The sequence below is a fragment of the Chiloscyllium plagiosum genome, chromosome 3 (genome assembly GCF_004010195.1).
Source record: "Chiloscyllium plagiosum isolate BGI_BamShark_2017 chromosome 3, ASM401019v2, whole genome shotgun sequence".
NCBI classification, from domain to species: domain Eukaryota; kingdom Metazoa; phylum Chordata; class Chondrichthyes; order Orectolobiformes; family Hemiscylliidae; genus Chiloscyllium; species Chiloscyllium plagiosum.
In genome coordinates this window covers 97,156,087-97,180,069 of record NC_057712.1, presented here as the reverse complement: position 1 = coordinate 97,180,069, position 23,983 = coordinate 97,156,087, and the positions used below count along the sequence as shown (strand labels likewise).

General features: G+C 37.9%; 1 protein-coding gene across 5 annotated transcripts in view; it reads right to left on the bottom strand.

Moving 5' to 3' along the window:
• The window catches only part of rngtt (RNA guanylyltransferase and 5'-phosphatase), a 418,275-nt gene that overhangs the window by 40,925 nt on the left and 353,367 nt on the right, over positions 1-23,983 (bottom strand). For all 5 annotated transcript variants that reach the window (XM_043686789.1, XM_043686797.1, XM_043686812.1 and 2 more), the window contains one exon: positions 7,274-7,397. In XM_043686789.1, the coding sequence (XP_043542724.1) occupies positions 7,274-7,397 (124 nt within the window). The remainder of the gene's footprint in view (positions 1-7,273; positions 7,398-23,983) is intronic.

Here is a 23,983-nt window from a genome sequence, read left to right as displayed (position 1 = left end):
ATCTGTTTTGGGTCCACTGCTGTTTGTCATTTTTATAAACGACCTGGATGAGGGGTAGAAGGATGGTTTAGTAAATTTGCGGACGACACTAAGGTCCGTACAGTTGAGGATAATGCCGGAGGATGTTGTAGGTTACAGAGAGACATAGATAAGCTGCAGAGCTGGGCTGAAAAGTGGCATACGGAGTTTAATACGGAAAAGTGTGAGGTGATTCACTTTGGAAGGAGTAACAGGAATGCAGACTTCTGGGCAAATGGTAACTTTCTTGCTAATATAGATGAGCAGAGAGATCTCAGTGTCCATGTGCATAGATTCCTCAAAGTTTCCGCCCAGGTTGATAGGGCTGTTAAGAAGGCATGTGGTGTATGAGCTTTAATTAGTAGAGGATTGAGTTTCAGAACCATGAGGTCATGCTGCAGCTATTCAAAACTCTGGTGCGACCGCATTTGGAGTATTGTATGCAGTTCTGGTCACCGCATTATAGGAAGAATGTGGAAGCTTTGGAAAGGATTCAGAGGAGATTTACTAGGATGTTGCCTGGTATGGAGGGAAGGTCTTACGAGGAAAGGTTGAGGAACTTGAGGCTGTTTTCATTAGAGAGAAGGAGTTTGAGAGGTGACTTGAGACATATAAGATAATCAGAGAGTTAGATCGGGTGGACAGTAGGAGCCTTTTTGCTCGGATGGTAATGGTGAGCACGAGGGGGCATAGCTTCAAAATTGAAGGGTGATAGATATAGGACAGATGTCAGAGCTAGTTTCTTTACTCAGAGAGTAGTAGGGGCGTGGAACGCACTGTCTGCAACAGTAGTAGACTCGCCACCTTTATGGGCTTTTAAATGGTCATTGTATAGGCATATAGTCAAGAATGGAATGACGTAGGTTAGATGGGCTTCAGATTGGTTTCACAGGGCAGTGCAACATCGAGGGCCAAAAGGCCTGTACTGTGCTGTAATGTTCTATGTTCTACATTACCCCTTTATTCCCAAGAATACCCTTTACAAATGCTCAAATGTCAGTAAAAACTATCCACAAGTTTCTTGCTTATACTCAGAGTGGAATAGCTACAACCTGTTTCCTTTGGGAAATTACTGCGCAATCACAAGATGTTTTTTCCCTTCATCTAGTATCACTCTTTGAGACAGCTAGATCAAGTGATAAGCTAAAAGTATCATTAATTTAAACTTTAGAACACACAGGAGTTTCCTGAATTCAGCTAACTGTTTTGCCTTAATTTTCTGGCAGACCCAGACACAGACTGCCTTGACTTTCTGGATTATTCTATATTTATCTGTCTTACAGGACCTCTGTAGCCACTCTTCAGATTTGAAAACAAAATCTACACTGATATTTCAGTGCAGTTCAAGGTGGGAATGACCACACTGGTGTTGTCATTTCAGATATGGTGTTAAACAGAGGCCCAGTCTACCCTCTCAGGTGGACTTAAAATTCTTGCACTAATTTGAAGAAGAGTGGGGTAATTCTCCCCTATGTCTTGGCCAAAATTTCTGTCAACTGGTATTAGTAAAATTACAAATTATCTGGTCATAATCACATTGCTGTCTTAACTTTGGTGAGACAGCACCAACAGCACCGTGCCCATTTTTGATCTCCTAATTCAAGGATGGATTTGCTTTTATTGTCACATTTATTCAAGTACAAAAGTATATGAGCACAGTGAAAAGTGCATAATGTTACCACACAAGGCACCATCTTAGGTACAAGTACCTAGTTGTAGAATCTTAAGAACAAGGTAGAAAGAAAGAACAAAATTAAAAATTAAACTAGACGCTTTCTTAGTTTTAAGTAGAAAATAAAGAAACAAAGCTGAAAGTTCAAACATTACAGTTTTAAAGCGCTTAGCCACTGTGGGACCATACTTCAAGGGATTACCTCAATGGAGATACTTGTATTAGAGGCAGTGCAGAAAAGGTTCACTAGATTGATTCCTGGATAAAAGCATTTTACTACGAGGAAAGGCCGAGCAGATTAGGCCTATGCTCATTATAATTCAGAAAGAATGAGAGATGATTCATTTGAAATAGGCAAGGTTTGGATGGGGCTTTGACACGGACTATGGAGAGAAGATGTTTCCTCAGTGAAGAAATCTAGAATTGAATGTGAGGTTTCAAAATTGCAAATCAAATATGGTAACAGAATTAAAGAGCGGCATTCTAGGTAAAAATAATATCTCTGCAGTTCCATTTGAACCGCCTCAAAATTTGCCATAGTGCCAAAGAGATAGCGATTCAGGATAGTCTCGGTTACAACGTTCAATTTGGTATGTGTGATAGAAGCAAACAGTTCAAATTGATAACAGATAGAGGAAGTAGCTGCTTTGCTTTGTCATGAACTGTATCTCATAGATGAAATGCCAACAGGACATAGTATTCAATTAGGCTTGCACTTAGAGCAAAGAAATATTAATTTCATCAGTCACTGCATGGAATATGCTTGAGATTCTATCTCAAGTCAGAATTCATCAGGGACAAGCAGCTAGATAATTTGGTCTAGCTTCAAATTGTGGAAGAGATCTACATTGATGCTTGTGGGAGAAAGTTGTTAGCAGACTTAAATCGGGAAGCTGTTGAAAGGCAGCTGGTACCTGAAAGCAATCAGGCCTAGGACCTGAGGTACTCAGCTGGAAAAGAAACGTTGGAGCCAAAGGCTAACAAAAGGACCCTCAGAGAATCCTACTTTGGAGAAAATGGAACACCTATGAGAATTCAAGTGGATTCTGGAGGGATCTGGCATACCTTTTGGGTTAGTTCCTAATGAAGTGAATGCACCTTTATAATTGTTGTAACCTATCAGGGAATTCTCGAGAAGATGGTTGCGAGGGTAGGAAAATGAAGAATTGAATTTATGGCATTAGCAATTACAAACTATAGTGTTCAGTTAGATAAGGAATTGTTTCAGTTAATTCTTCTTAGATACAATAAAGTTTATTTTTGTTTAAGAACATCAAATCTCGTGGCAGTGTTCTGTTGGTTAATAGTTAGGATCTTAGATTTTTCATTAAACATTAACCAATGCTAACAGAATAGTAATGGAGTACATCATTTAAGATGAGGAGAAATATTTCTCTGCAAGTGTTATGAATTTTTGGAATTCCTTGCCAGTGGCCAGTGATGGCAGTGCCATTGAACAATTTCAAGGTTGAGAATTGTTGAACCACAGGGGAACAGGTAGAAAAGTGTAGATGGGACCAAGATTCAATCACCCATGACCACAGTGAATGCCAAAGCAGTCTTCAAGGGCAACATAGCTTATACCTGCTCCAATTTTGTAATGTTCGTTTGGGCAACATTTCCTCTGATATCTGTGGTCAAGCAGCAATCTGGGAACTACTGCACAATGAAATCTTCACGTTACTCACAGCTTCATCAGTTTATTGGAAGAAATCTCCAACACAAAGTGTAAACTGCTCATGGACAGAAGAGTTGGTGTTCAATGAAGTTTCTAACCCACCAGCACAAGGAAATCTTAGAGGGAGCATTGTTTGTGGGATCGCAGTGTGCATAAATGTGTTGATGCATTTCCTACATTGCAGGTTTCATGTAGCATTAGGAAGAAGGAACCTCGTTAATCTTGTGCACTGCTTCCAAGTTTTGGTGAATCCCATTTTGAATTTTTTGACCAATATATTATATCATTACATAACAGTCAGTTTTGCAATAACGCGGTAGTTCCATTCTCGTGCAATCCCATGTTATAACCAATACATGCTTTACAACTTGGTGCTATAAAAAGTGTTCCCAATTCATCAAAAGTGTTTTAGTGAATTCGTGTTAACGAAATGCACATTATAGCAGAATGACCTGTACATCAAAATGTACGATATATTCTTGGGACAGGGGATACATCAGGGCTCAACAGCTGTGACTAGAGGCTCTGGGGACCCTGCTGTGCTCAGGTCAGATTAGATTCTCTACAGTGTGGAAACAGGCCCTTCGGCCCAACAAGTCCACACTGCCCCTCCGAAGATAAACCCACCCAAACCCATTCCCCTGCCCTACATTTATCCCTGACTAATGCAGCTAACACTATGGGCAATTTAGCATGGCCAATTCAGGAGCCACTTTGTTCAGTTTGGGGCTAGGGGACAGAGGTCCAGGTCTGGAGCAGTACCAGGGCCTATGATTTCTGCCCCTGTTCCTGGTGGAAATTCCATTATCTGTGGCCCATGATGTGAGAAGAATCGAGAATGGATTCGGCACTGGACCTCCAATGACAAACCCTGCAGCATGTTTCTTTTTGGTCTCTATAAAGAGAACAGTGGTAACATGTTATCAAGGAGAATGTTATAGACTGCTGTACTAGCCTTGTTACATTTTTATGTTCACCATTATCTGCAACCAATCCTGACTTTGCTGGGCACCAAAGTGAGGCCAAGGACTTTTGGCCCTATAGTCAGTCCTAGTCCCTGTGATTTATCTTTACTGAATTTGGTTACTAGACCTTATGATTGGCAACAAATGAATACTTGTAACTCGAAACTGCTCATTTTTTTTTGGAAAGCAATTTGACAGTTTGCTTAGTGAAAGCAAACACATTACCCGATTCAGAGATACAGTGACAACTAAAACGACAGTGACAAATTATAACTGAGTAAAACAAGTAATCCTTTCTGGCCACATTATATCAGTGCGCAAGAACTGCATAATATGATTTATCTTTCCACTCTTGAACAGCAGCAAAATATTTAATTTCAGCAAGATTCTGAGGAACCCCAGTGATGATAAGGCTTTAAAAATAGTTAGAAAAAAGGAATGTACGGTAGGAAATGTCACTATCCTTTTTCAAATCAAGCAGTAACAAAGAATTATCATTAACATCCTTTTGTTCATCTTTATTTTTGTCTGTCTTGGGTTATATTTGTGTTTGAACAGTGAACAGTGAACAAAAGGCAGTAACCTAGTGATTAACTGAACTGCAGCTCTCTCATATTGTTACATTTGATGACACCCACAATATTATCTGCATTTATTGTTCAAAGACAAAAGAAAACAGAAAAGAAAAAAATATTAAGAATTGCTTAGCCATCTGAGTTCGACTTTATTTTATTTCCAAAGCATGTGAATATGAGTGTTAATTCAGTACTATCTGTTTTCCACTACTGCTCAGGGCTAATTTCTTTCACATCAACATAATTATTCTTGCTTCTTTAATTTAAGTGGTGAAGCATTATTTCTCTTCTTATTTGCTGGAGTAGAGCTCAATGGACAGCGCCATACCTCCACTACTGAATAAAATAGCTATTCTTCACTAAAGTCTAGATGACAAATGGCAGAAAGGTGCAAATGGCTTCACAGTTCTGTTTATTATTCTTATGGTGCTTCAAACAACCACAGCTTCTGTTTGGATTCAGAGAATAGCAATCTAAAATAGCTTATCTCACTTGTTCCTCAACCAAAACGGTGAGGAAAAAATCCTTATTTTTGCCTGTTCTTAGACTAGTGAATTTGCCACAGCTCAGAAATTAATTCTGAGCATTTGGCTGTTTACTTTAACACTGTATCATGGAGAGGATGAAGCAGCATGAATAAAACAAGAGATGTGTTGGTTATCACTCACATCTGTTCAGAAACGGCAATTCAACTTCCTTTAGGATGCTTTATTACAGCATTGTAATATTGAGGAGGGTGATCATGCCAGTCAAAGCAATCTGAACATTTGGAGATTTGCTACAGAAATCTACACAAAATCGCTTGCTTAAGTATGAATGCCTATGAGATGTAATTGGCATTCCATCTACAAGTCAATAACTGAAAACAAAAACATCAGGGATAATAAAAGGGCATTTATTCTGTTTCTATATTACAAAATAATATTGTTAATTGGTTAACTGGATATATTTAACGATGTACAATATTCCTTAGCAGTTTGATTCCCTTGAAACTGGAGGCATTATGAAGATTTATTAGCTTGTGTTCAGAATATTTATATTTTGAACACTGTCTTTGTTTTTAACAAAATCCTTTAATAATGTTCATAAAATAGAAATGAATGACATGTGAATTTTGCTTGCTCAACAGATTCAAGACTGAACAATCCAACACAATATAAAATCAGCAGAACAGATATGGATGCGTGTAAAGTATTCCTTAGAGGGAAGCAACTCTTGTTTTCTGCTGGCATGGGCAGTGATTATGATGACAACTACACAGGGGATTCTCTCAACATTAGCTTTCACTTTAAAAAAAAAATCCAAAGTAGGAACAAACAATCAGGCATTGTGCAATAGTGGAAGAATGATCAAGTTATGCCTGAAGGTATTTGCAGACAAGGAGGCTAAAGTGATTGAAAACTTTCTCTTTGAATGTGGGGAGAAGGCAAGAGGCAAGTGCAGGAACAGGAACACAAAATTGTTGCAGGTTCTGAGAAAAGGGTAAGTCAGGCCATAAATGAGAACAAGGATTTGGAAGAGGATACATTAGGTATAGGAAGCCAATGAAAGTTGTCAATGGCAGCAAAAATCAGTGTGATAAGGAATAAGGAATACTTTGATGAAGTGCTATGGTACATTAGATTGGGCTTTGTGCTTTGGGAAACTGGAATTCAGTATAGTCAGAAGCTCTAACATCAGGGACCAATCACACCTTGACTAGTCTGGATGTTAAACCAACTGGTAAAAGCACAGATAGACAGCTTGTTGTGTATACATTATTTATTAAGTCTAATATTTACGTACTATCACATTTAATAAAGAAGTAGTTGAAATTTGGACTGCTGAAGGAACTAGCATTGCAAATTACACTAAATTTGACACCACCAGTGTCTTTATGTGAGCAGGTAGGAAGCCATGTTGACATGCTATTGGTTCTTATAGATCAAGTGGTACAGCTACAGGCTGCTGGGTTCAATCAATAGTATATAATGATACAGTGCACACACGTTCAATCAGAACATGTAGCAAGGCACTGGAATCTGAGTATGCTGGAAGAGACATAGTAAACTTGGCATACAACTTAAGTTCCCTTATCTCCCACCCTTTGAAACATCCCATCACACTAGTTCTGTAAGGTTACTTTCCAGGTCACATCAATGTTCGCCCTCCACAAATGACAGGCATTTGAGCTTCTGAGCAGTTTCTGTTTTCATTCAAGGTCTCACCATTACTAAAAAGATTTGTAGCATTTTGGAAGAGGATTGCTTCATTATTTGGAATTTATTTTGTGATATAAGGGGACAATTTAGTGTTAATTAGTTAATTGTTTTCTAGCATATTCTTTAGATCATTAGTCCACTTGAAATTCTTAAGAACTACTTACCCATAGCTGTGTCATAGGAATTTGGGAAGCTCTTGTCTAATCTTTCACGCATAATAACCCAGCTGTTGTTTTCAAACTTGCATTCAATGATCTTGTTGTCATACATTTTCAGTTCTTTGGTTACCTGAAGTACAAAACAGATGCGAAATAAGAAAATGATTGCAAAGAAAAGTTTATTAATAAAGTATTCACATGACCAGAGAAGCCTTTTCTATTCCATTTCCCAGATGTGCACAGGATTAATAAGGTTAATAAAACTGAATAGGTCACATTTAGGAAATATTCAAGCACATTGCAATTAGGTATGTCAGGCAAGGTCAACATGGACATTGTTTAAAATAAATACCATAGGATATTGCATGTAAACTTCCCCATATATTAAAACTTAGAGATAAAAAGTATCTGTAAGACCTTAAGAAATAGGAACAGGATTGGTCCATTCAGTCCTTCAACAGGATCAAGGCTGATTCACCATTCCTCAGGTCCACTTTCCAACCCTTTCCCCATAGATTCCCCTACTGATCAAGAATCTATTTATTTTAGCCTTAAATATATGAAAAACCTTTGCCCCCATATCTCTCTAGGGCAAGGAGTTCCAAAGATTCTCAACCCTCAGAGAAGAAATTCCTCCTCACCTCAGTCTTAATCTGGTGCCCCGTTTTTCTGAGACTATGTCCTCTGAACCCAGACTCTCATGTGAACAGAAACATACTCTAAGCATTTGTCCTGTCAAGTCCCTTAAAAATCCTATATGTTTCAATGAGATCACACTTCATTCTTCTAAATTTCAGTGAGTAGCATCCCAACCTTTTTAGCCTTTGCATGTAGAACAATCCCTCCATTTCAATGATCCCCAATCAACTGTGATTTTGTCAGAGATTCAAGAAAATACTGTAAAATCAAATTTTTTGATGTTATAATTGTTCAAACAATTGCCACCCCCTTCTAATCTCAAAAATGAAATTACCAGGTAGCAATCTATATGCCCACACAAACACACATGGCAAATTAATAAGTGGACCAATTTCACAGTAGAAGTGTAGGTAGGGGATAAACTTAGAAACTGTCCCTTGATCATTCGACTTCATACAAGGATAGCTCAGAATAGTTTGTTTTTACTTCCTTAATATTTGGAAGAAGTATATAACCTTTATTCAGCATATTTGATGGCCAACTTTGTGCTTGGGAAATCATGTCTCATGAACTTGATTTGAAAAAGTAACACAGAGAACAGATAAGGGCAGAGTGATGATTGTGATCAAATGGACTTCAGTAAGGCATGGGAGACTGGTTAGTAAGGTTAGATCTCATGGAATACAGGGAGAATTAGCCAGTTGGATACAGAACTGGCTCGAAGGTAGGAGACAGAGGGTGGTGGTGGAGGGTTGTTTTTCAGACCAGAGGCCTGTGGCCAGTGGTGAGTCACAATAATCGGTGCTGAGTCCACTACTTTTTGTCATTTATTTAAATGATTTGGATATGAACATAGGAGATATAGTTAGTAAGTTTGCTGATGACACCAAAATTGGAAGTGCAATGGACAGTGAAGAAGATTACCTCAGATTACAACAGGATCTTGATCAGATGGGCCAATGGGCTGAGGAGTTGCAAATGGAGTTTAATTTAGATAAATGCGAGGTGCTGCGTTTTGGGAAAGCAAACCCTAACAGGTCTTATACACTTAATGGTCAGGTCCTGGGGAGTTTTGCTGAACAAAGAGACCTTAGGATGCAGTTCATAGCTCCTTGAAAGTAGAGTCGCAGGTAGATAGGATAGTGAAGAAGGCGTTTGGTATGCTTTCCTTTATTGGTCAAGAGTATTGAGTACAGGAGTTGGGAGGTCATGTTGCAGCTGTACAGGATATTGGTTAGGCCACTGTTGGAATATTGCATGCAATTCTTGTCTCCTTCCTATCGGAATGATGTTGTGAAACTTGAAAGGGTTCAGAAAAGATTTACAAGGATATTGAAGCATTGGAGGATTTGAGCTATAGGGAGAGGCCGAATAGGTTGGGGCTATTTTCCCTGGAACGTCGAAGGCTGATGGGTGACCTTATAGAGGTTTAAAAAATCATGAAGGGCATGGATATGATAAATAGACAAAGTCTCTTCCTTGGGGTGGGGGAGTCCAGAACTAGAGGGCATATGTTTAGGGTGAGGGGAGGTGAATATAAAAGAGACCTAAGGGGCAAATGTTTCATGCAGAGGGTGGTGCATGTATGGAATGAGCATCTGGATGGGCATATAAATAGGAAGGGTTTGGAGGGATAAGGGCCAAGTGCTGGCAAATGAGACTAGACTAGGTTGGGATATCTGGGCAGTATGGACTATTTGGACTGAAGGGTCTGTTTCCATGCTGTACATCTTTATGACTCTGAAGTCTGAAATTAAAGAAGTCACTCAGTCATGACCTAATGTCACATATTCACATTCAATCAATGTCGCTGCGCAACTCATTAGATTATCACTTACTGCATAGCCTTTTAAATTCAAAATTACAAGCTACTGCATGATATTTTCACTACCTACTTTAAAAACGTCCACATAATGTCTAAATGATGATTGCTAATGGTTTTGTCATAGAAACTGAATTGGAGACACAAGCCAGTTTAACATTAGAAAGAAACAGACTAACAATTTACACAGACAGCAATTTACAACGCTACAACACTAGAACTTTAACTGTATGCATTTCTTTTTAAAAACTCCGTCAATAATGTGATGCAGACGTAGTCACTCCTGTGATTATAGAACACAAAACAGTAGAGCACAGGAATGGGCCCTTCCTGTGCCAAACATAACGCCAAATTAAAACTAATCCTTTCTGCCTGCCCTTGGTCCATATCCCTTCATCCCTTGCATATTCATATGTTTATTTAAAAGTTCCTTAAATGCCCCTATCCTATCTGCCTTCATCACCACCCCTAACAACACGTTCCAGACTCCTACCACTATGTGTAAAAAACTTGTCCCTCACATCTCCTTTGCACTTTCCCCCTCTCAGATGTTGAAATATGGCTGTTGATATTATCAGCACACAATGATGAATTTTTCAGAGGTGCCAAATTTCTCCATTACCTTCCAAAGACACTCACAGCCGACCATGTCAAAGGTCTTGATCAGGTCAGCAAATTGATTTAGAGGTCCATGTCCTGTTTTTGCCCTTTCTTCTGGAACTATCCAACTGCAAACACTATAAGTACCAGTGGCTCCTTGACCTTTTCTTAAATGGCACTTCCTTCTTGGCAGCAAATTTTAGTTGAGAAATTACATTAAGAGATTCAGAAGAATTCTTGAGAAGGTATTGCTGATGCTGGAGTGCAGCAAGATTCCTCTATGATTGTTGAAGATTGACAAGTTCCTTACCATTTGAACAGCTGGATAATGAAGGCACCTTTGTGTTCAAAACTCAGTCAACAATGTGCTGCAGACATAGTCACTCCTGTGATCATAGAGCACAGGACAGTACAGCACAGGAATGGGCCCTTTGGCCCGTTCTTGCTAGATAGTTCCTTGCTCCCACACAGATTGAAAGAACTGTGAACATTTTCGATCAGAAATTCACCTCCTGATTCATAAACCTCAGCTGAAACAGTATCAGTTCCGCGACAAGATTGCATTTGCCACTTCTAACAGTGTATGAAGGTCATCAAGAGAGTTGATATCAACCTGTTGCAGAGTTGTGATTGTTTCTTCATTCAGGGATAAAGATTGATTGAAGACTTGGTTAAAATGCTCGGCGGTAAGAATTTGTTGATCCATTTGCATCCCGGATTAATGATGAACAATTACACTGGGACCCTGTAGTCAGATTTCAGAGCATTTCAGTCTCTTCCGGTCTTTGTAGTCTGCTTTTTGAATTCAGCCAATTGTCTTGCATTGCTGAGCTTGCATTGGACAGTCCTGTGGACACTTTAGTAGCAGCACATTTGGACAGCGATGGCTTGTCACCAAAAAAAAGCCACAAAGATGTTGCCTCTTTGCCAGTAATTCCTGGATTTTCTCACTGTTTTAATTGAGTTAATCATGATGCTTTGAAGGGGTGTAGGTAAGGGCCTCTACATCAGTGGCATGCACTATATCCTTGCATGTTTTAAAGAAGAGTCATATTGGACACAAAACGTTAACTGGGTTTCTATCCCCACAGATAACAGACCAGTCGAGTTTCTCCTGCATTCTCAAGGTTTGTTGTATTAGTGTTTGATTCTGCAAATGTGACACGTTGGTCACCTTCCTAGTAATTCCTCATTTAACACTGCGTTGCATTCCTGAAAAGTGTATTGTTTCGTGAAACAAGATTTTATTGTTCCTAATACTTTTGGTACTTTTGAAAGGCAAGTTGTGAGGCAGATGCAGATAATTTACAGAGATAAATTGATACAATAAGTAAGTGGCCAAAAGATTGACAAATGACATATTTTGTAGTAAAATATGTAGTTGTTCATTTTGGAAGCGAGAACAAATGAACAGAGTATTATTTCAATGGAGAAAAACTGCGGAAAGCTACAACATAAAAGGACTTAGAAGTGTTTGTGCATGAAATACAAAAAGCGAGCACACAGGTACAGCAGGTAATTAGGAAGGCTAATGGAATTTAGACCCTTATTTTAAGAGGGGTGGAGTATAAGAGTGGGGCAATCTTGTTGCAACAGTTTAAGATGTGGTGAGATCCAGATCTGGAGTACTGTGAACAGCTTTAGTTCCCTTTCTTAAGGTAAGGTTATACCATTGAAGTAGTTCAGAGAAGGTTCACTAGGATGATCCCTGATGTGAAGGGACGATTTTATGAACAAAGGTTAAACAGGTTGGGACTCTACTCACTGGAGTTTAGAAGAATGAGGGGTGATCTCATTGAGCCATACAGGATTCTTAAGTGGCTTGACGGGTAAATGCTGAGAGGATGTTTTCCCTCATGGGAGACTGTAGAACCATAGGGCATAGTCTCAGAATTAAGTAGCGCCAATTTAAGATTGAGATGAGGAATTTCTTCTTTTAGAGTTGAAAGAATCATTAGAATCAACTATGTCACCAACAGAAAGTGGGACAGGCAGACATTTGTGCAATGAAAGCTATGCGCAACAGTGACTGCTAGACTGATCATGGTCTTAAAAATTTCAAGGAACCTAGGTAGTCCATTAACATAAAAAAGTTTGGCATTCCTGCAATTATTCAGCAGATAAGAAGGTAGCTATAAGACCATTAGCCTCATCAAATGATGGACAAGGCTCAAAGGGCCTAATAACTTATTTAGAACAAAGAACAAAGAAAATTTACAGCCCAAGAGCAGGCTCTTTGGTCCTCCAAGCCTGAGCCGATCCAAACGTACTATCTAAACCTGTCGCTCAATTCCTAAGCATCTGTATCTCTCTGCTCCCCACCTACTCGTGCATCTGTCCAGACGCATCTTAAATGAATCTATCATGCCTGCCTCTACCTCCTCTGCTGGCAACGTGTTCCAAATGCCAACCACCCTCTGTGTGAAGTAATTTGTAATCTGTATTTCTGCTGCAAAATTCCATGTTCCATTAATTTACCAAAACTGCTGCATATAACACACACTTTCCAACTAAAATGGTGTAAGTTCTGATCAGTAGCGACATTCGCAACTCAGAGTCAGATGGTTTTAGTTTAAAGTGCTACCAATATAGATTTGAGTTTAAAAAAATGCCTCAATACTGCCCTCAGGTGAAAGCAATGTTGCATTAATATCAGTGGTGTCATTCTGATGAGACATTAATCCAAGATCCCATTTGATCTTTCAAGAGCAAGATCCTGTGGCACTATTTGAAGAGCTGAGTATTTTACTCAACAATTATTACTAAACCAATATCACCCACAGATTTATCTAGTCATCTCTTGTAGTCCCATTTGTGGGAGATTGCTGTGCACAAACGGAGTGCATTACAACTTAATGATACTTCAAAAGGGCTTCACAGGCCTGAAGTATTTTGGGAAATCCTGAAATACACTATTAAAATATATCTGCACAAGATATATCCAGACAAGGTTGGAACCTTTATATCTGACAATGACCAGACAAAAGATTATCTACTTACTTACTTCCACCATGACCAGCTTAAGAAAGCTCAACAGAGAATCAACACAGAAGCCAAATTCTCTTTTTATGAAACAAGGACAGAAATTGTTGGCAAAATGAAACAGGGGTGGCAGCATCTTTGGGGAGAAAGTGGAATTAACATTTCGAATCCAGTGACCCTGTGTTTTTTTTTTAACCTATAGTCAGAGATGTTTAAATGGCTGTTCTGAGAGCTGTGATGTCAGACTAGCAACATACACAGACTTGGGTTTAAACTCACTATTAAACTTTGTCCCTGTGCGTTGTTAAAAGAAGGAAAATTCCATTTGTCTCTCACTCATTCTGAAGTGAACCATCATGTTCACAGTCTGAAATACCCCTTGGGAGATTTCAATTACAAGTTACAGTGCATTTTCTCCCTTTGAAGCTTCTTTTACAACTTGTCAAGTGCGACATTCCAGAGTCTCTCTCTCTCTCTCTCTCTCTCTCTCATATACTCTTTTTCAGCGGCCACTGAATGTACATCTTTCGTCAACTTTTTGCTATATGTCCTTTTTTTCAAACAAAATGTTGGAATTAATGTTCAATGTGTTGCTAGGTGGTCTGAGACATATTATCTGTGGTCATGACAGTTATCAAACTGCTCACATAGACATCAGTGCACCCCCATGGAGATTTTCCAGAAGAAAATTACCAGTCAAACCAAAAGCTTATAGCAAAGAACTACAGAAGGATCACTGCAAGTACAAAGCAATCCTCACGGATTGATGAAGCTTACAAATCCCAAGTACAAACTCGATGGTTAACACAAAACGTAGAACACATAATTGCTGCAACTAGTTGCTATGGGCTAAGCTTGACAAAGGGGCAACACAATATTCCTGTGAATTTGAAAAGAAAATGAATTCACAATGGAAGACATGTGGAAGTTATGGAATGCAGCAAGGAAATGGCCAGCTTTCAATCAATTTTGCAAGGCATGTGGCAGAAAAGGGCAACAGCAGAGACAGTGTACTAGAGCAAAGGCAGGTATAATTACAAACAGCCATGCACCAACACAAACAAACCACACATAAAAGAATACCTTCAAGCTACTCTAAAGGCCATCTATCCCAACAGAGGCATTTACAAGAAATAATCGACAAACTATAATCCATGACATACAAAACAAGACAAAGTAGTGGTGAATACGTTTCACATTGTCAATCTCATGAAAGAAAAATTAATGCCATCACACTGACTGAAATGGTTGCAAAAGCTCAAATATCTGTCCTCAGAAAACTGGTGACTGTATATTATTGGCTAAAATTGACACAGGTGCAAGTATTAATATGCTATACCTGTGAGTTCTAAAAAAACACTTTCCCACAGACACGGGAAGCCATGACAAAATTTATGCATGTAAGACTTTCAGTACATGTTGGCTTACCAATTTTGTTTGCAGGAGTGCAAGTATAATGTATCTGTCTGGACAATGTAAATGTTCTACTCACTACAGACATGGCTGGACCAACAACTGCAGGTATACGAGCATACTGTGACCATGGAACCATTCAGACATCAGAGACAGTAAGTCAATGCACCTACTAGAGAAGGTGCAAAACTTGACTTACTCTTGGGAAATAAGGCAGGGCAGGTGACTGAGGTGTCAGTGGGGGAGCACTTTGGGGCCAGCGAACATAAGTCTATTAGTTTTAAAATAGTGATGGAAAAGGATAGACCAGATCTAAAAGTTGAAGTTCTAAATTGGAGGAAGGCCAATTTTGACAATATTAGGTTAGAACTTTCAAAAGCTGACTGGGTGCAGATGTAAAGGGCAGGTAAAGGGACGGCTGGAAAATGGGAAGCCTTCCGAAGTGAGATAACAAGAGTCCAGAGAAAGTATATTCCTGTTAGGATGAAAGGAAATGCTGGTAGGTACAGGGAATGTTGGATGACTAAAGAAACTGCGGGTTTGGTTAAGAAAATGAGGGAAGCATATGTCAAGTATAGACAGGATAGATCGAGTGAATCCTTAGGAGAGTATAAAGGCAGTAGGAGTATACTTGAGAGAAATCAGGAGGGCAAAAAGGGTATATGAGATAGCTTTGGCAACTGTTTTTTGCCATTCATACATACTCGTTTTTTAATCCTTTGTTAATGAACATGGTGCCTTTCAAAATCCCATAAAATTCAACTCATTACTAGCTATCTAATGGATATATTCCCAGTCCACAAACTACAGTTTCTATAAGTTAATGTTGATTACACAGAACCCACAGTTGTTCTGTTTTTCTTTAAGTGTACACTGACCAACACTTCACCATCTGCTGAGGATCTCTAATTTCTCACTGCTAAAACCAACACACCTATCCTAGAAATATTTGTCCGCTTACAATTTCTACCAAACAACGAAAGAATATTACTCAAAGATTTCTAATACACTGCATCTACAAATACATAATCTTTAATCTTAGTACACAGAAACGAAAAGAGGTACTTTCAATTCTCTAAAGTAGTCATTTTGCATTCACTACCTCCAAAGTATTAAATTTAAAATCTACAAATATCCTCATCCACAATTAACAATGTCACAATGCTTAAATCCATTTATTTAAGCAGCATTTAACAGTACAATAGAAGCATGCAAGGCAAAATTAATACAGACCTAGCAATATCGCAGAACCTTCGCCAGCCCATTTCACTGAATATAAATGGTGTTCCATTTTTTTGAGTAGATTCATACCTAAACCACTCTTGTTAATTTTCTTCTTTTATCATTTACCAGAGCTCTAAAGGAAATGTAGTCATAATTTTCAACAGTTTATAACATTTGGTGAGGGTTGGTGCTGTTGAAATTTAGCAAATTCATTCAGCCAATAATATTGGAAAAGCTGCACTGTAGAAACTGAGTCTTCACAGTCTTCTGTACAGTGATGCTATGGATGAGAACATTGGTCTTTCTCCCAAGTTTGAATGATCAGAATTTTTGATTTTAACTCTCATTTCTCGGATTTTATTTTAAGACTCTAGAGTAAAATGGGCACAGGCAATTTCATGCCATAATCTAACTTTATAAGTTCACATAAACGTTAGGTCTACGGTTCTAGAGAAACAACAAGGGAATGAAACTAATGGATAGTTTTTTTCCCTCCCCAAAAAGCTAGTGCAGATAAAATAGGTTGAATATCATCTTGCTCCACTATATAATTCTGTGAAAACAAACCATTGGTTTGACATGAATTTGAGCAATCCAAGTCTCAGTACCTATAGGAACAGATGGTGTGGTGAAAAGAAAACTTATATTTACATAACTCTTTCATATTAACCGGATGCTGCAAGACACTTTACAATCACTTAGTTTCCTCTGTGCAATTACTGTGTTGAAGACAAACACAGCAGCCAATTTGCATAAAACAAGATCTCAAAAACAATAAATGAATGATGACCAACTAATCTGTTAGTGGTGGTATTGGTTGAGGGATACATTTTTACCAGAATCCTGCTGCGTTCTTTGAAGAGTGCCACAAGGTCTGAAATGGGCTACACTCTTTCTTGAGTGATCCATTTAAGTGACACTATAAAGCCATCTCTCATCCCTTAATTGACTGAACAACTGGATTGATGCTAAAATCCTCAGTGAAGTGCTACCAAGGAATCAAATTGATTCAAAGTTCAGACATCATTTGATCCTAACCTTAAGGATGCTTAGTGCAATCAGTGAATGCAAAATGGAATTAATCAGGTGAACAACAATTTTTTTATATTCATGAGGTTAAAGGAATCAATCAAAATGCTATAACCACGTATAAGTGGAATTAAATCAGTTTGCTTTCATATTGCAATCTTGAATTTTTAGAAAGCAACTCTAGACACATGGAAACACACACTGGAGCCCTATACCATATTCATAACAAACACTAATTCTATCTTTGTTCAGATTTTTAAAGTAAAAAGGAAATGATTTTCTCTCCAGGCTAATACCATCTGTAACACACAACATAGCAGTTCAACAATTTACTTGATGACTCACTCATTTCATGGCTGAAATATGGAACTCAATAAATTGGGAAAATTAAAACTCACTGACACTACATATCAGTGCTCTCAAGTGCTGCATCTCTGTTGTGAAAACAAATTTTTACAAATTATGGTTAAATCCAGTTTAAAATGAGGAAAATTCAGTGAAGGGTTCAATATTGAGGTCACATAACAGCACATACGGATGTCTGAAATATGGTAACAGTTTCTAGATCATCCAATATTGAAAGTAGCCAAGACCTAAATTCAAACAAAATTCCAAATTATGAGTTTACAGGCTAATAATTTGATTGATTGATGGCTTTAATTGCAAAACATATCACTGTTTCTCAGCCTTTTAAGGGAAAATTTCCATTTGCAGACTTTACCATTAATTGCCTCAGAGCCGTAATTTGGCCCTACATTGCGTGATAAAGTGTTTGTCTTAAGAGCAAAACACATTGCAATGTCTTGTAGTTGTGAATTGTAATATATAAAAGTTGTTAATTTGAAATCTTAGTGCAATGGTACAATTACTGTAGTTTCTTGCAGTTCTAAAATGCAGTTCTTGCATTTTAAAATAAGCATGCTCCTCTCATATTTTACCAAATAAATTTACAATTACTAAACTCAAATTTTCAAGTTAGAGCTTTAATAAAAACTATACAAAGTATTCAGAGTAAAGGTGTGCAATGGGTCAGCCAGCCTTCAAAGGAATGGAAACTAGACCAAGTTATCATTTTGTTTGAGAACTACAAGTGTGAGTAAAGTTTCCTACTTCCTCATTCGTAATAAATTATTCAGAGAAAGAGTACTAACCTCCTCAAATAGTTTCTAAAACGCTTACATATTGTAGTGGATTTTCAATCTTTTAAGAAAAAATAAGAAACTGGCTTAAAAAGAGAAGTTTGTTGTTTGGTACTTTTCATACTATATATTGCTAAAATGGAAACTGTAAAACTCCCTTTGGAGATTCCAACAAATTGTTTTCTCACTCAAGAATCCAGCACAAAATTATGAAGCTTTGCATGATTTTAGCAAAAACTATACATGTTTTGATTACGGGAATCAAAAAGAGTTCAGCCTAAATGAGAATGTGATTTTTGCTTGACACATGCTAATGGATCGATGCATTCCCGCAATTTCTGTGTTATTTCTGATTTCTAGCATTTACAGTTTATTTCTGTTCATTAGGCATTGCTCCTGTCCCATTCAAGTTTTCACTTGCAAAAATGTGGAAAAATCGGCCACATCATTTCCCATGGTAATTCATTGCAGAACAGGTGCTTTTCTCTAGTGCTTTGTTGTTTGTAAGTGTGTTTGGTAACCTGGGTCCAAGTTAATTAACTATAAAATTCAATGTTAATTAAATATCACAGCATGGTCACCCAAGTGAAATTTAGATCAAAGACTGGGGTTTACCTTGAAATAACTGATTATATTTTCCCTACTGGTTTCAGAATGTTATTTCAAAAGTACAATCTTTCTCCTCCAGTTGTATGTTCAAAATGAGTTTTAATTATGAAGGCGCTACACTTGAAAGAATACAAAATTTGCATGTAGACGTGATCATGTTAGCACAATGGTCATGGGTGATGAGATAGGTGTTAACTGGTGTCAGATTAGCTTCACGTTCAATTAAATGTTAAACTATTCAGAATTACATGGAATACAAAATGAAGGAACAGGTTATTTGCTTTAAACACTTGTGGTCCTCACAAGCTTCCTGACATCTTTCCTCATCCAACTCTAACATTGCAAACATTATTCTGCCACTTCTGCAAACAGTAAAGGCAACACCTCCGCCACAATAATCCTCAACATCGGTGCCCTACAAGGCTGCATACTTAGCTGCTTACTATACTCCTTATACACTCGTGACTGTGTGGCCAAATTCTGCTCTAACTCCGTTTACACAATTGCTGATGGCATCACCACAATAACAAGACATAGTTCTCTGTATCTGTAAGACTATATTCTGCATTTTGTGCTATTACCCTGATGTACTTATGTAAAGTATGATTTGTCTGTATAGAACACAAAACAATACTTTCTTCTGAATTCTCCATTTAATTTTTTGGTGACCATCTTACATTGATTTACTCTAGTTTTGCTTTACCCAAGACTAGAAAGTTTCTCCAAACCTATTCTATGAACATATAGAATAGAAACTGGAATAAGTCATTCAGATCCTAGAGCCGATCCTCCTGTCAACAAGATAAAGGTCTTATCTGATTATTCAACTTTTCTGTTTACCCCCAATAACCTTTCACCCCTTTGTTTATCAAGAAGCTATCTATTTCTGCCTCAAAAATATTCTAAGACTCTGCTTCAACTGCCTTTTGCGGAAGAGAGTTCTGAAGACTCTCAACCCTCTGTGAGAAGACAAATTCAATCACAACCTTTCATTAGTTTCAAGATCTCAATAGATCAACCTTCATCAGTTCTTTTCAATGGACACAGACTGCTTTCCAAGCTTACAAAATATTAAAAATGTGAACAAATATGCAATCATTTTACCATTGGGTTTAAGATTTTAAAAACTATATTAAAAATTAATATTCTAATTGATAAACAGATCAAGTAATAATAATCTATTAAAAAAAGCAAGATCCTAATTCCTGTCTCTTTACCGGTACTAAATTAATGTTAGATAGCTAAGTAATAAGCAATATCGAAGCTGGCAGTAGCATCCTCAGTTCAGGGAGGGAAAAGTGCAGCTACGGTCCCACTTTTGGCAATAGATTTGCATTTTTGTGAGAAAACATAAAGCCAGAGCTACTGCTTCACTGTAATAATTGAAAGCTCGTCAAGGGTAATTATTTTAGCTCGTATCTGAAGAATGCAAAAGTATTCAAAGATCATTAAACAATTTTAGTTGGGACTGATGCTTTCTTCTAACATTATTTCAAGGTAACTGTTGTCTTTTGAAATTGAACAGCATATACAAGTCAGAAAGCAGATTTTGTAGACCATCATGGTTGCAAACTATTAATCTTCAATGAGCTGTGATGTTGAGTGTCAGGATGTGTCCTTTCCAGAGTTACACCACAGACCATTATGCATTATATTCAATTTCGTCTTGCAGACTTATCATGATATCTGATTTAAATCCAGTACTTACCCTTCATGTAACTCCTTAATCACTGCCATACTGTTCATGTCTGATTATTGATGCTGATTACATTAACCTCTGTAGTCACTTAACACTGTTTTATTGACAGGATTGAGTTCATCACATAGGTCATGACAAATTTGCCAGTTTTCTTACATTTCTTACTTGAACCATTAGTTAGCCAGCCAGTCGCTCATAATACTGACGCACACCTCTAGGTCACCATTCATCTTTATATTTTTTTGGCATATATCATTATAATATTTTATCACTGTGCTTTTCTCTTGCTCAAATCTTAATTATCTTTCTGGTTTCAACATATATTTTTCCTGACAGCCATGATTCCAGTTTATTTATCTTGCATGCTTCATTATAGAGCCTAATTGTGAGGAATTATGGAGCTTGGATGCTCTGTATCATTGAACTGTGAACATACACAATTATAATTTTTTCAAACACTTTCATTTGTGAAAGAAAGAAAAAACTGCATTTACATTACACTTTTCATGATCAGATATCTCAAAGTGATGCAAAGCCAACTATGTAGTTTCAAAATATTAAAACAAAGTGCACTGTGAACTTTCATGAACAGAAATGTGGTAATGAGAAGACAGTTTGTTTTCTGTGATATTGATTGAGAAATAAATATTGATCAGAACATCAAGAACAACACACCGCCTTTACTTCTAAGTAATGCCAAAGAATATTTTACATCCACCAGAAAAGAAGGATGAGACTTGCGTCTAATGTCTTAGATGAAAAATATCTCCAATAGTGCAATGCTCCTTAAGAACTGTACTAGTGTCAGCCTCGCTTTTTATACTCAAGCTCTGGACTTGGACATGAATGGGGAACTATGAAAGTCAAACGTGAGAATGTCATGTCTGACATTGCAACATTTAATATGTAAACATTATGTATTAACAACATGACATTCTAATATGATTTTTAAACTGTCAATAATAATGGCAGTTGGCGGCACGGTAGCTCAGTGGTTAGCACTGCTGTCTCACAGCACCAGGGTTCCAGGGTCAATTCCAACCTTGGGTGACTTGTCTGTGTGGCGTTTGCACATTCTCCCAGTGTCTGCGTGGATTTCCTCCGGGTGCTCCGGTTTTCTCCCACAGTCCAAAGATGTGCAGGTCAGGTGAATTGACCTTCTAAATTGCCCATAGTGTGAGGTGTATTGTTCAGAGTCGGTGTGGACTTGTTGGGCCGAAGGGCCTGCTTCCACACTGTAGGGAATCTAATCTAATGAAGGCAGGAATAAGTAGAGAGGGGACTGAGAATGTTCCCAGTTAGCCAGAAAACAGAAACTTGTAATGGCACTTGATCCACCCAAAGGTTTAAGGAATCCTATTAAATCAGCACCATTATATAATAACTTACACTTGCATGTTTTAACAGAAACACAATATTTTTCATGTTTTAAAAGAAGTAAAATCTCTTTCATATCAAAATAGGATACTGCTACCACAAACTATAAGCAATTGAGGAACAGATAAAGTCAGCTGGTTAAACTGTCTGTGTTACAAAACAAGTGGTATTTTCCATTAACAGGATGCTGCCAACACGCAAAAAAGATGCTGTGACTACCAAATGAAATGGGCTGTATGAAGTTTAGTGTCAAAATGACGTGACACAAGTGGGCTCTACGTTCCAATAACAGAAACACTGCATCAAACATCACATCCCTTTGGCTATTTACAATAAGCAGAATACTGTTCATACTCAATTACTCTGTGTTTGCAAAACTCAAAACATGATGTCTATCACCAGCTGAACTTTCCCAATTGGACTGCATTTGATGAACAGTCAAGGATACCATGAATTACATTAACAACTAACACAAGATTATCAGTTAGGCATGTAATATGGTTTACTTACATTTCGCAGATGCAATACACATTCTTACACAGTGATCTGTCCTCTCCAAGTAAAAATGCCCAGAGCATTCTTCAGAGCAATACCTCAATTAATCAGAGTTGATTTGCCAACAATCAACAACCTTTTCTCCTGCAATACAAGTCTTTTCTCCCTTTCAAAGTTGGCATTCTTGCATCAGGCCTGATGTCTACAACTCAAAAAGTTTCAACAACATGTCTCTTTGTTGAACTTTACTTCATTCATATGGGAGTTTAGTGCTGAAATATCTAGTTCACAGATAATTTCAATAAAATGAAGTATAAGAAAAGAGGTTCACTTTTCCTGATGAGTCCTGTGTTAACACACAGAGCAATGTAGCAATATATACAAAATGATGCTAGGGTCTATTCGAAAAATTCATTAATAAGTCCTTCATCTTACCAACACATTAACCAGTGATCTTCCCACTCAACAGAAAAGCAGTCTCATCAAGGTTTTGGTCATTATTTGAACACAATCCCACAATAGATACACTTTGGCGTATCTTTCACGTACCTTATCATGCGCATGTCTTCTCCATCTGCTGGACTGTCCTAGTATCTCTTCTATATCTGACTGAACCTTGCTCCCAATTTTACATCTACTATGTGCCCCATTCCACTGCTAAATTTAGTATTGCTTAATAAGACCTTATTAATAGTTTTACTGTCAAAGAGCTTTTGGGACATAATGACCACTATATAAAAGAATTTTGTATTCAGTTTGCATGTGATCTAGTTAATTTTGAAACTGAGATCCTAAATCTGAAGAAGGGAAATTAGGAAAACATGACGGACAAGCTGACTATGTAGACATACATTTCTCCAAGGTATAAGGAAGAAATAAATTAACTGGTTAATGAAGAAGTTGAATTAGATCAAAAGGATCTCAATGCCATAAACAGTGGTAAGCATGGGGCTTGAGAGAAAGTTCAGCAGGTAACAAGGAAGGAAACAGAATTACGATAGGAACGAGACCAGAACTGCACACAATATTCCAGAATTGGCCTAACCAATGCCCTGTACAGCCGCAAGATAACCTCCCAACTCCTGTACTCAATACTCTGACCGATAAAGGAAAGCATACCAAACATCTTCTTCACTATCCTGTCTACCTGCGGCACAACTTTCAAGGAACTATGAACCTGCACTCCAAGGTCTCTTTGTTCAGCAACACTCCCTGAGACCTTACCATTAAGGGTATAAGTTCTGCTAAGATTTGCCTTCCCAAAATGCAGCTCCTCATATGTATCTAAATTAAACCCCATCTGCCACTCTTTAGCCCATTGGCCCATCTGATCAAGATCCCATTGTACTCGGAGGTAGACTGTTTAGCTGTCCAGTACACCTCTAATTTTGGTGTCATCTGCAAACTTACTACCTATACCTCCTATGTTCACATCCAAACCATTTATATAAAAATGACAAAAAGTAGTGGATCCAGCGCCGATCCTTGTTACATTCCACTGGTCACAGGCCTCAGTCTGAAAAACACCCCTCCACCACCATCCTCTCTGTCTTCTACCTTGAAGCCAGTTCTGCATCCAAATGGCTAGTTCTCTCTGTATTCCAAGAGATCTAACCTTGCTCACCAGTATCCCCTGGGGAATCTTGCCAAACACCTTACTGAAGTCCATTTGATCATGTCCACTGCTC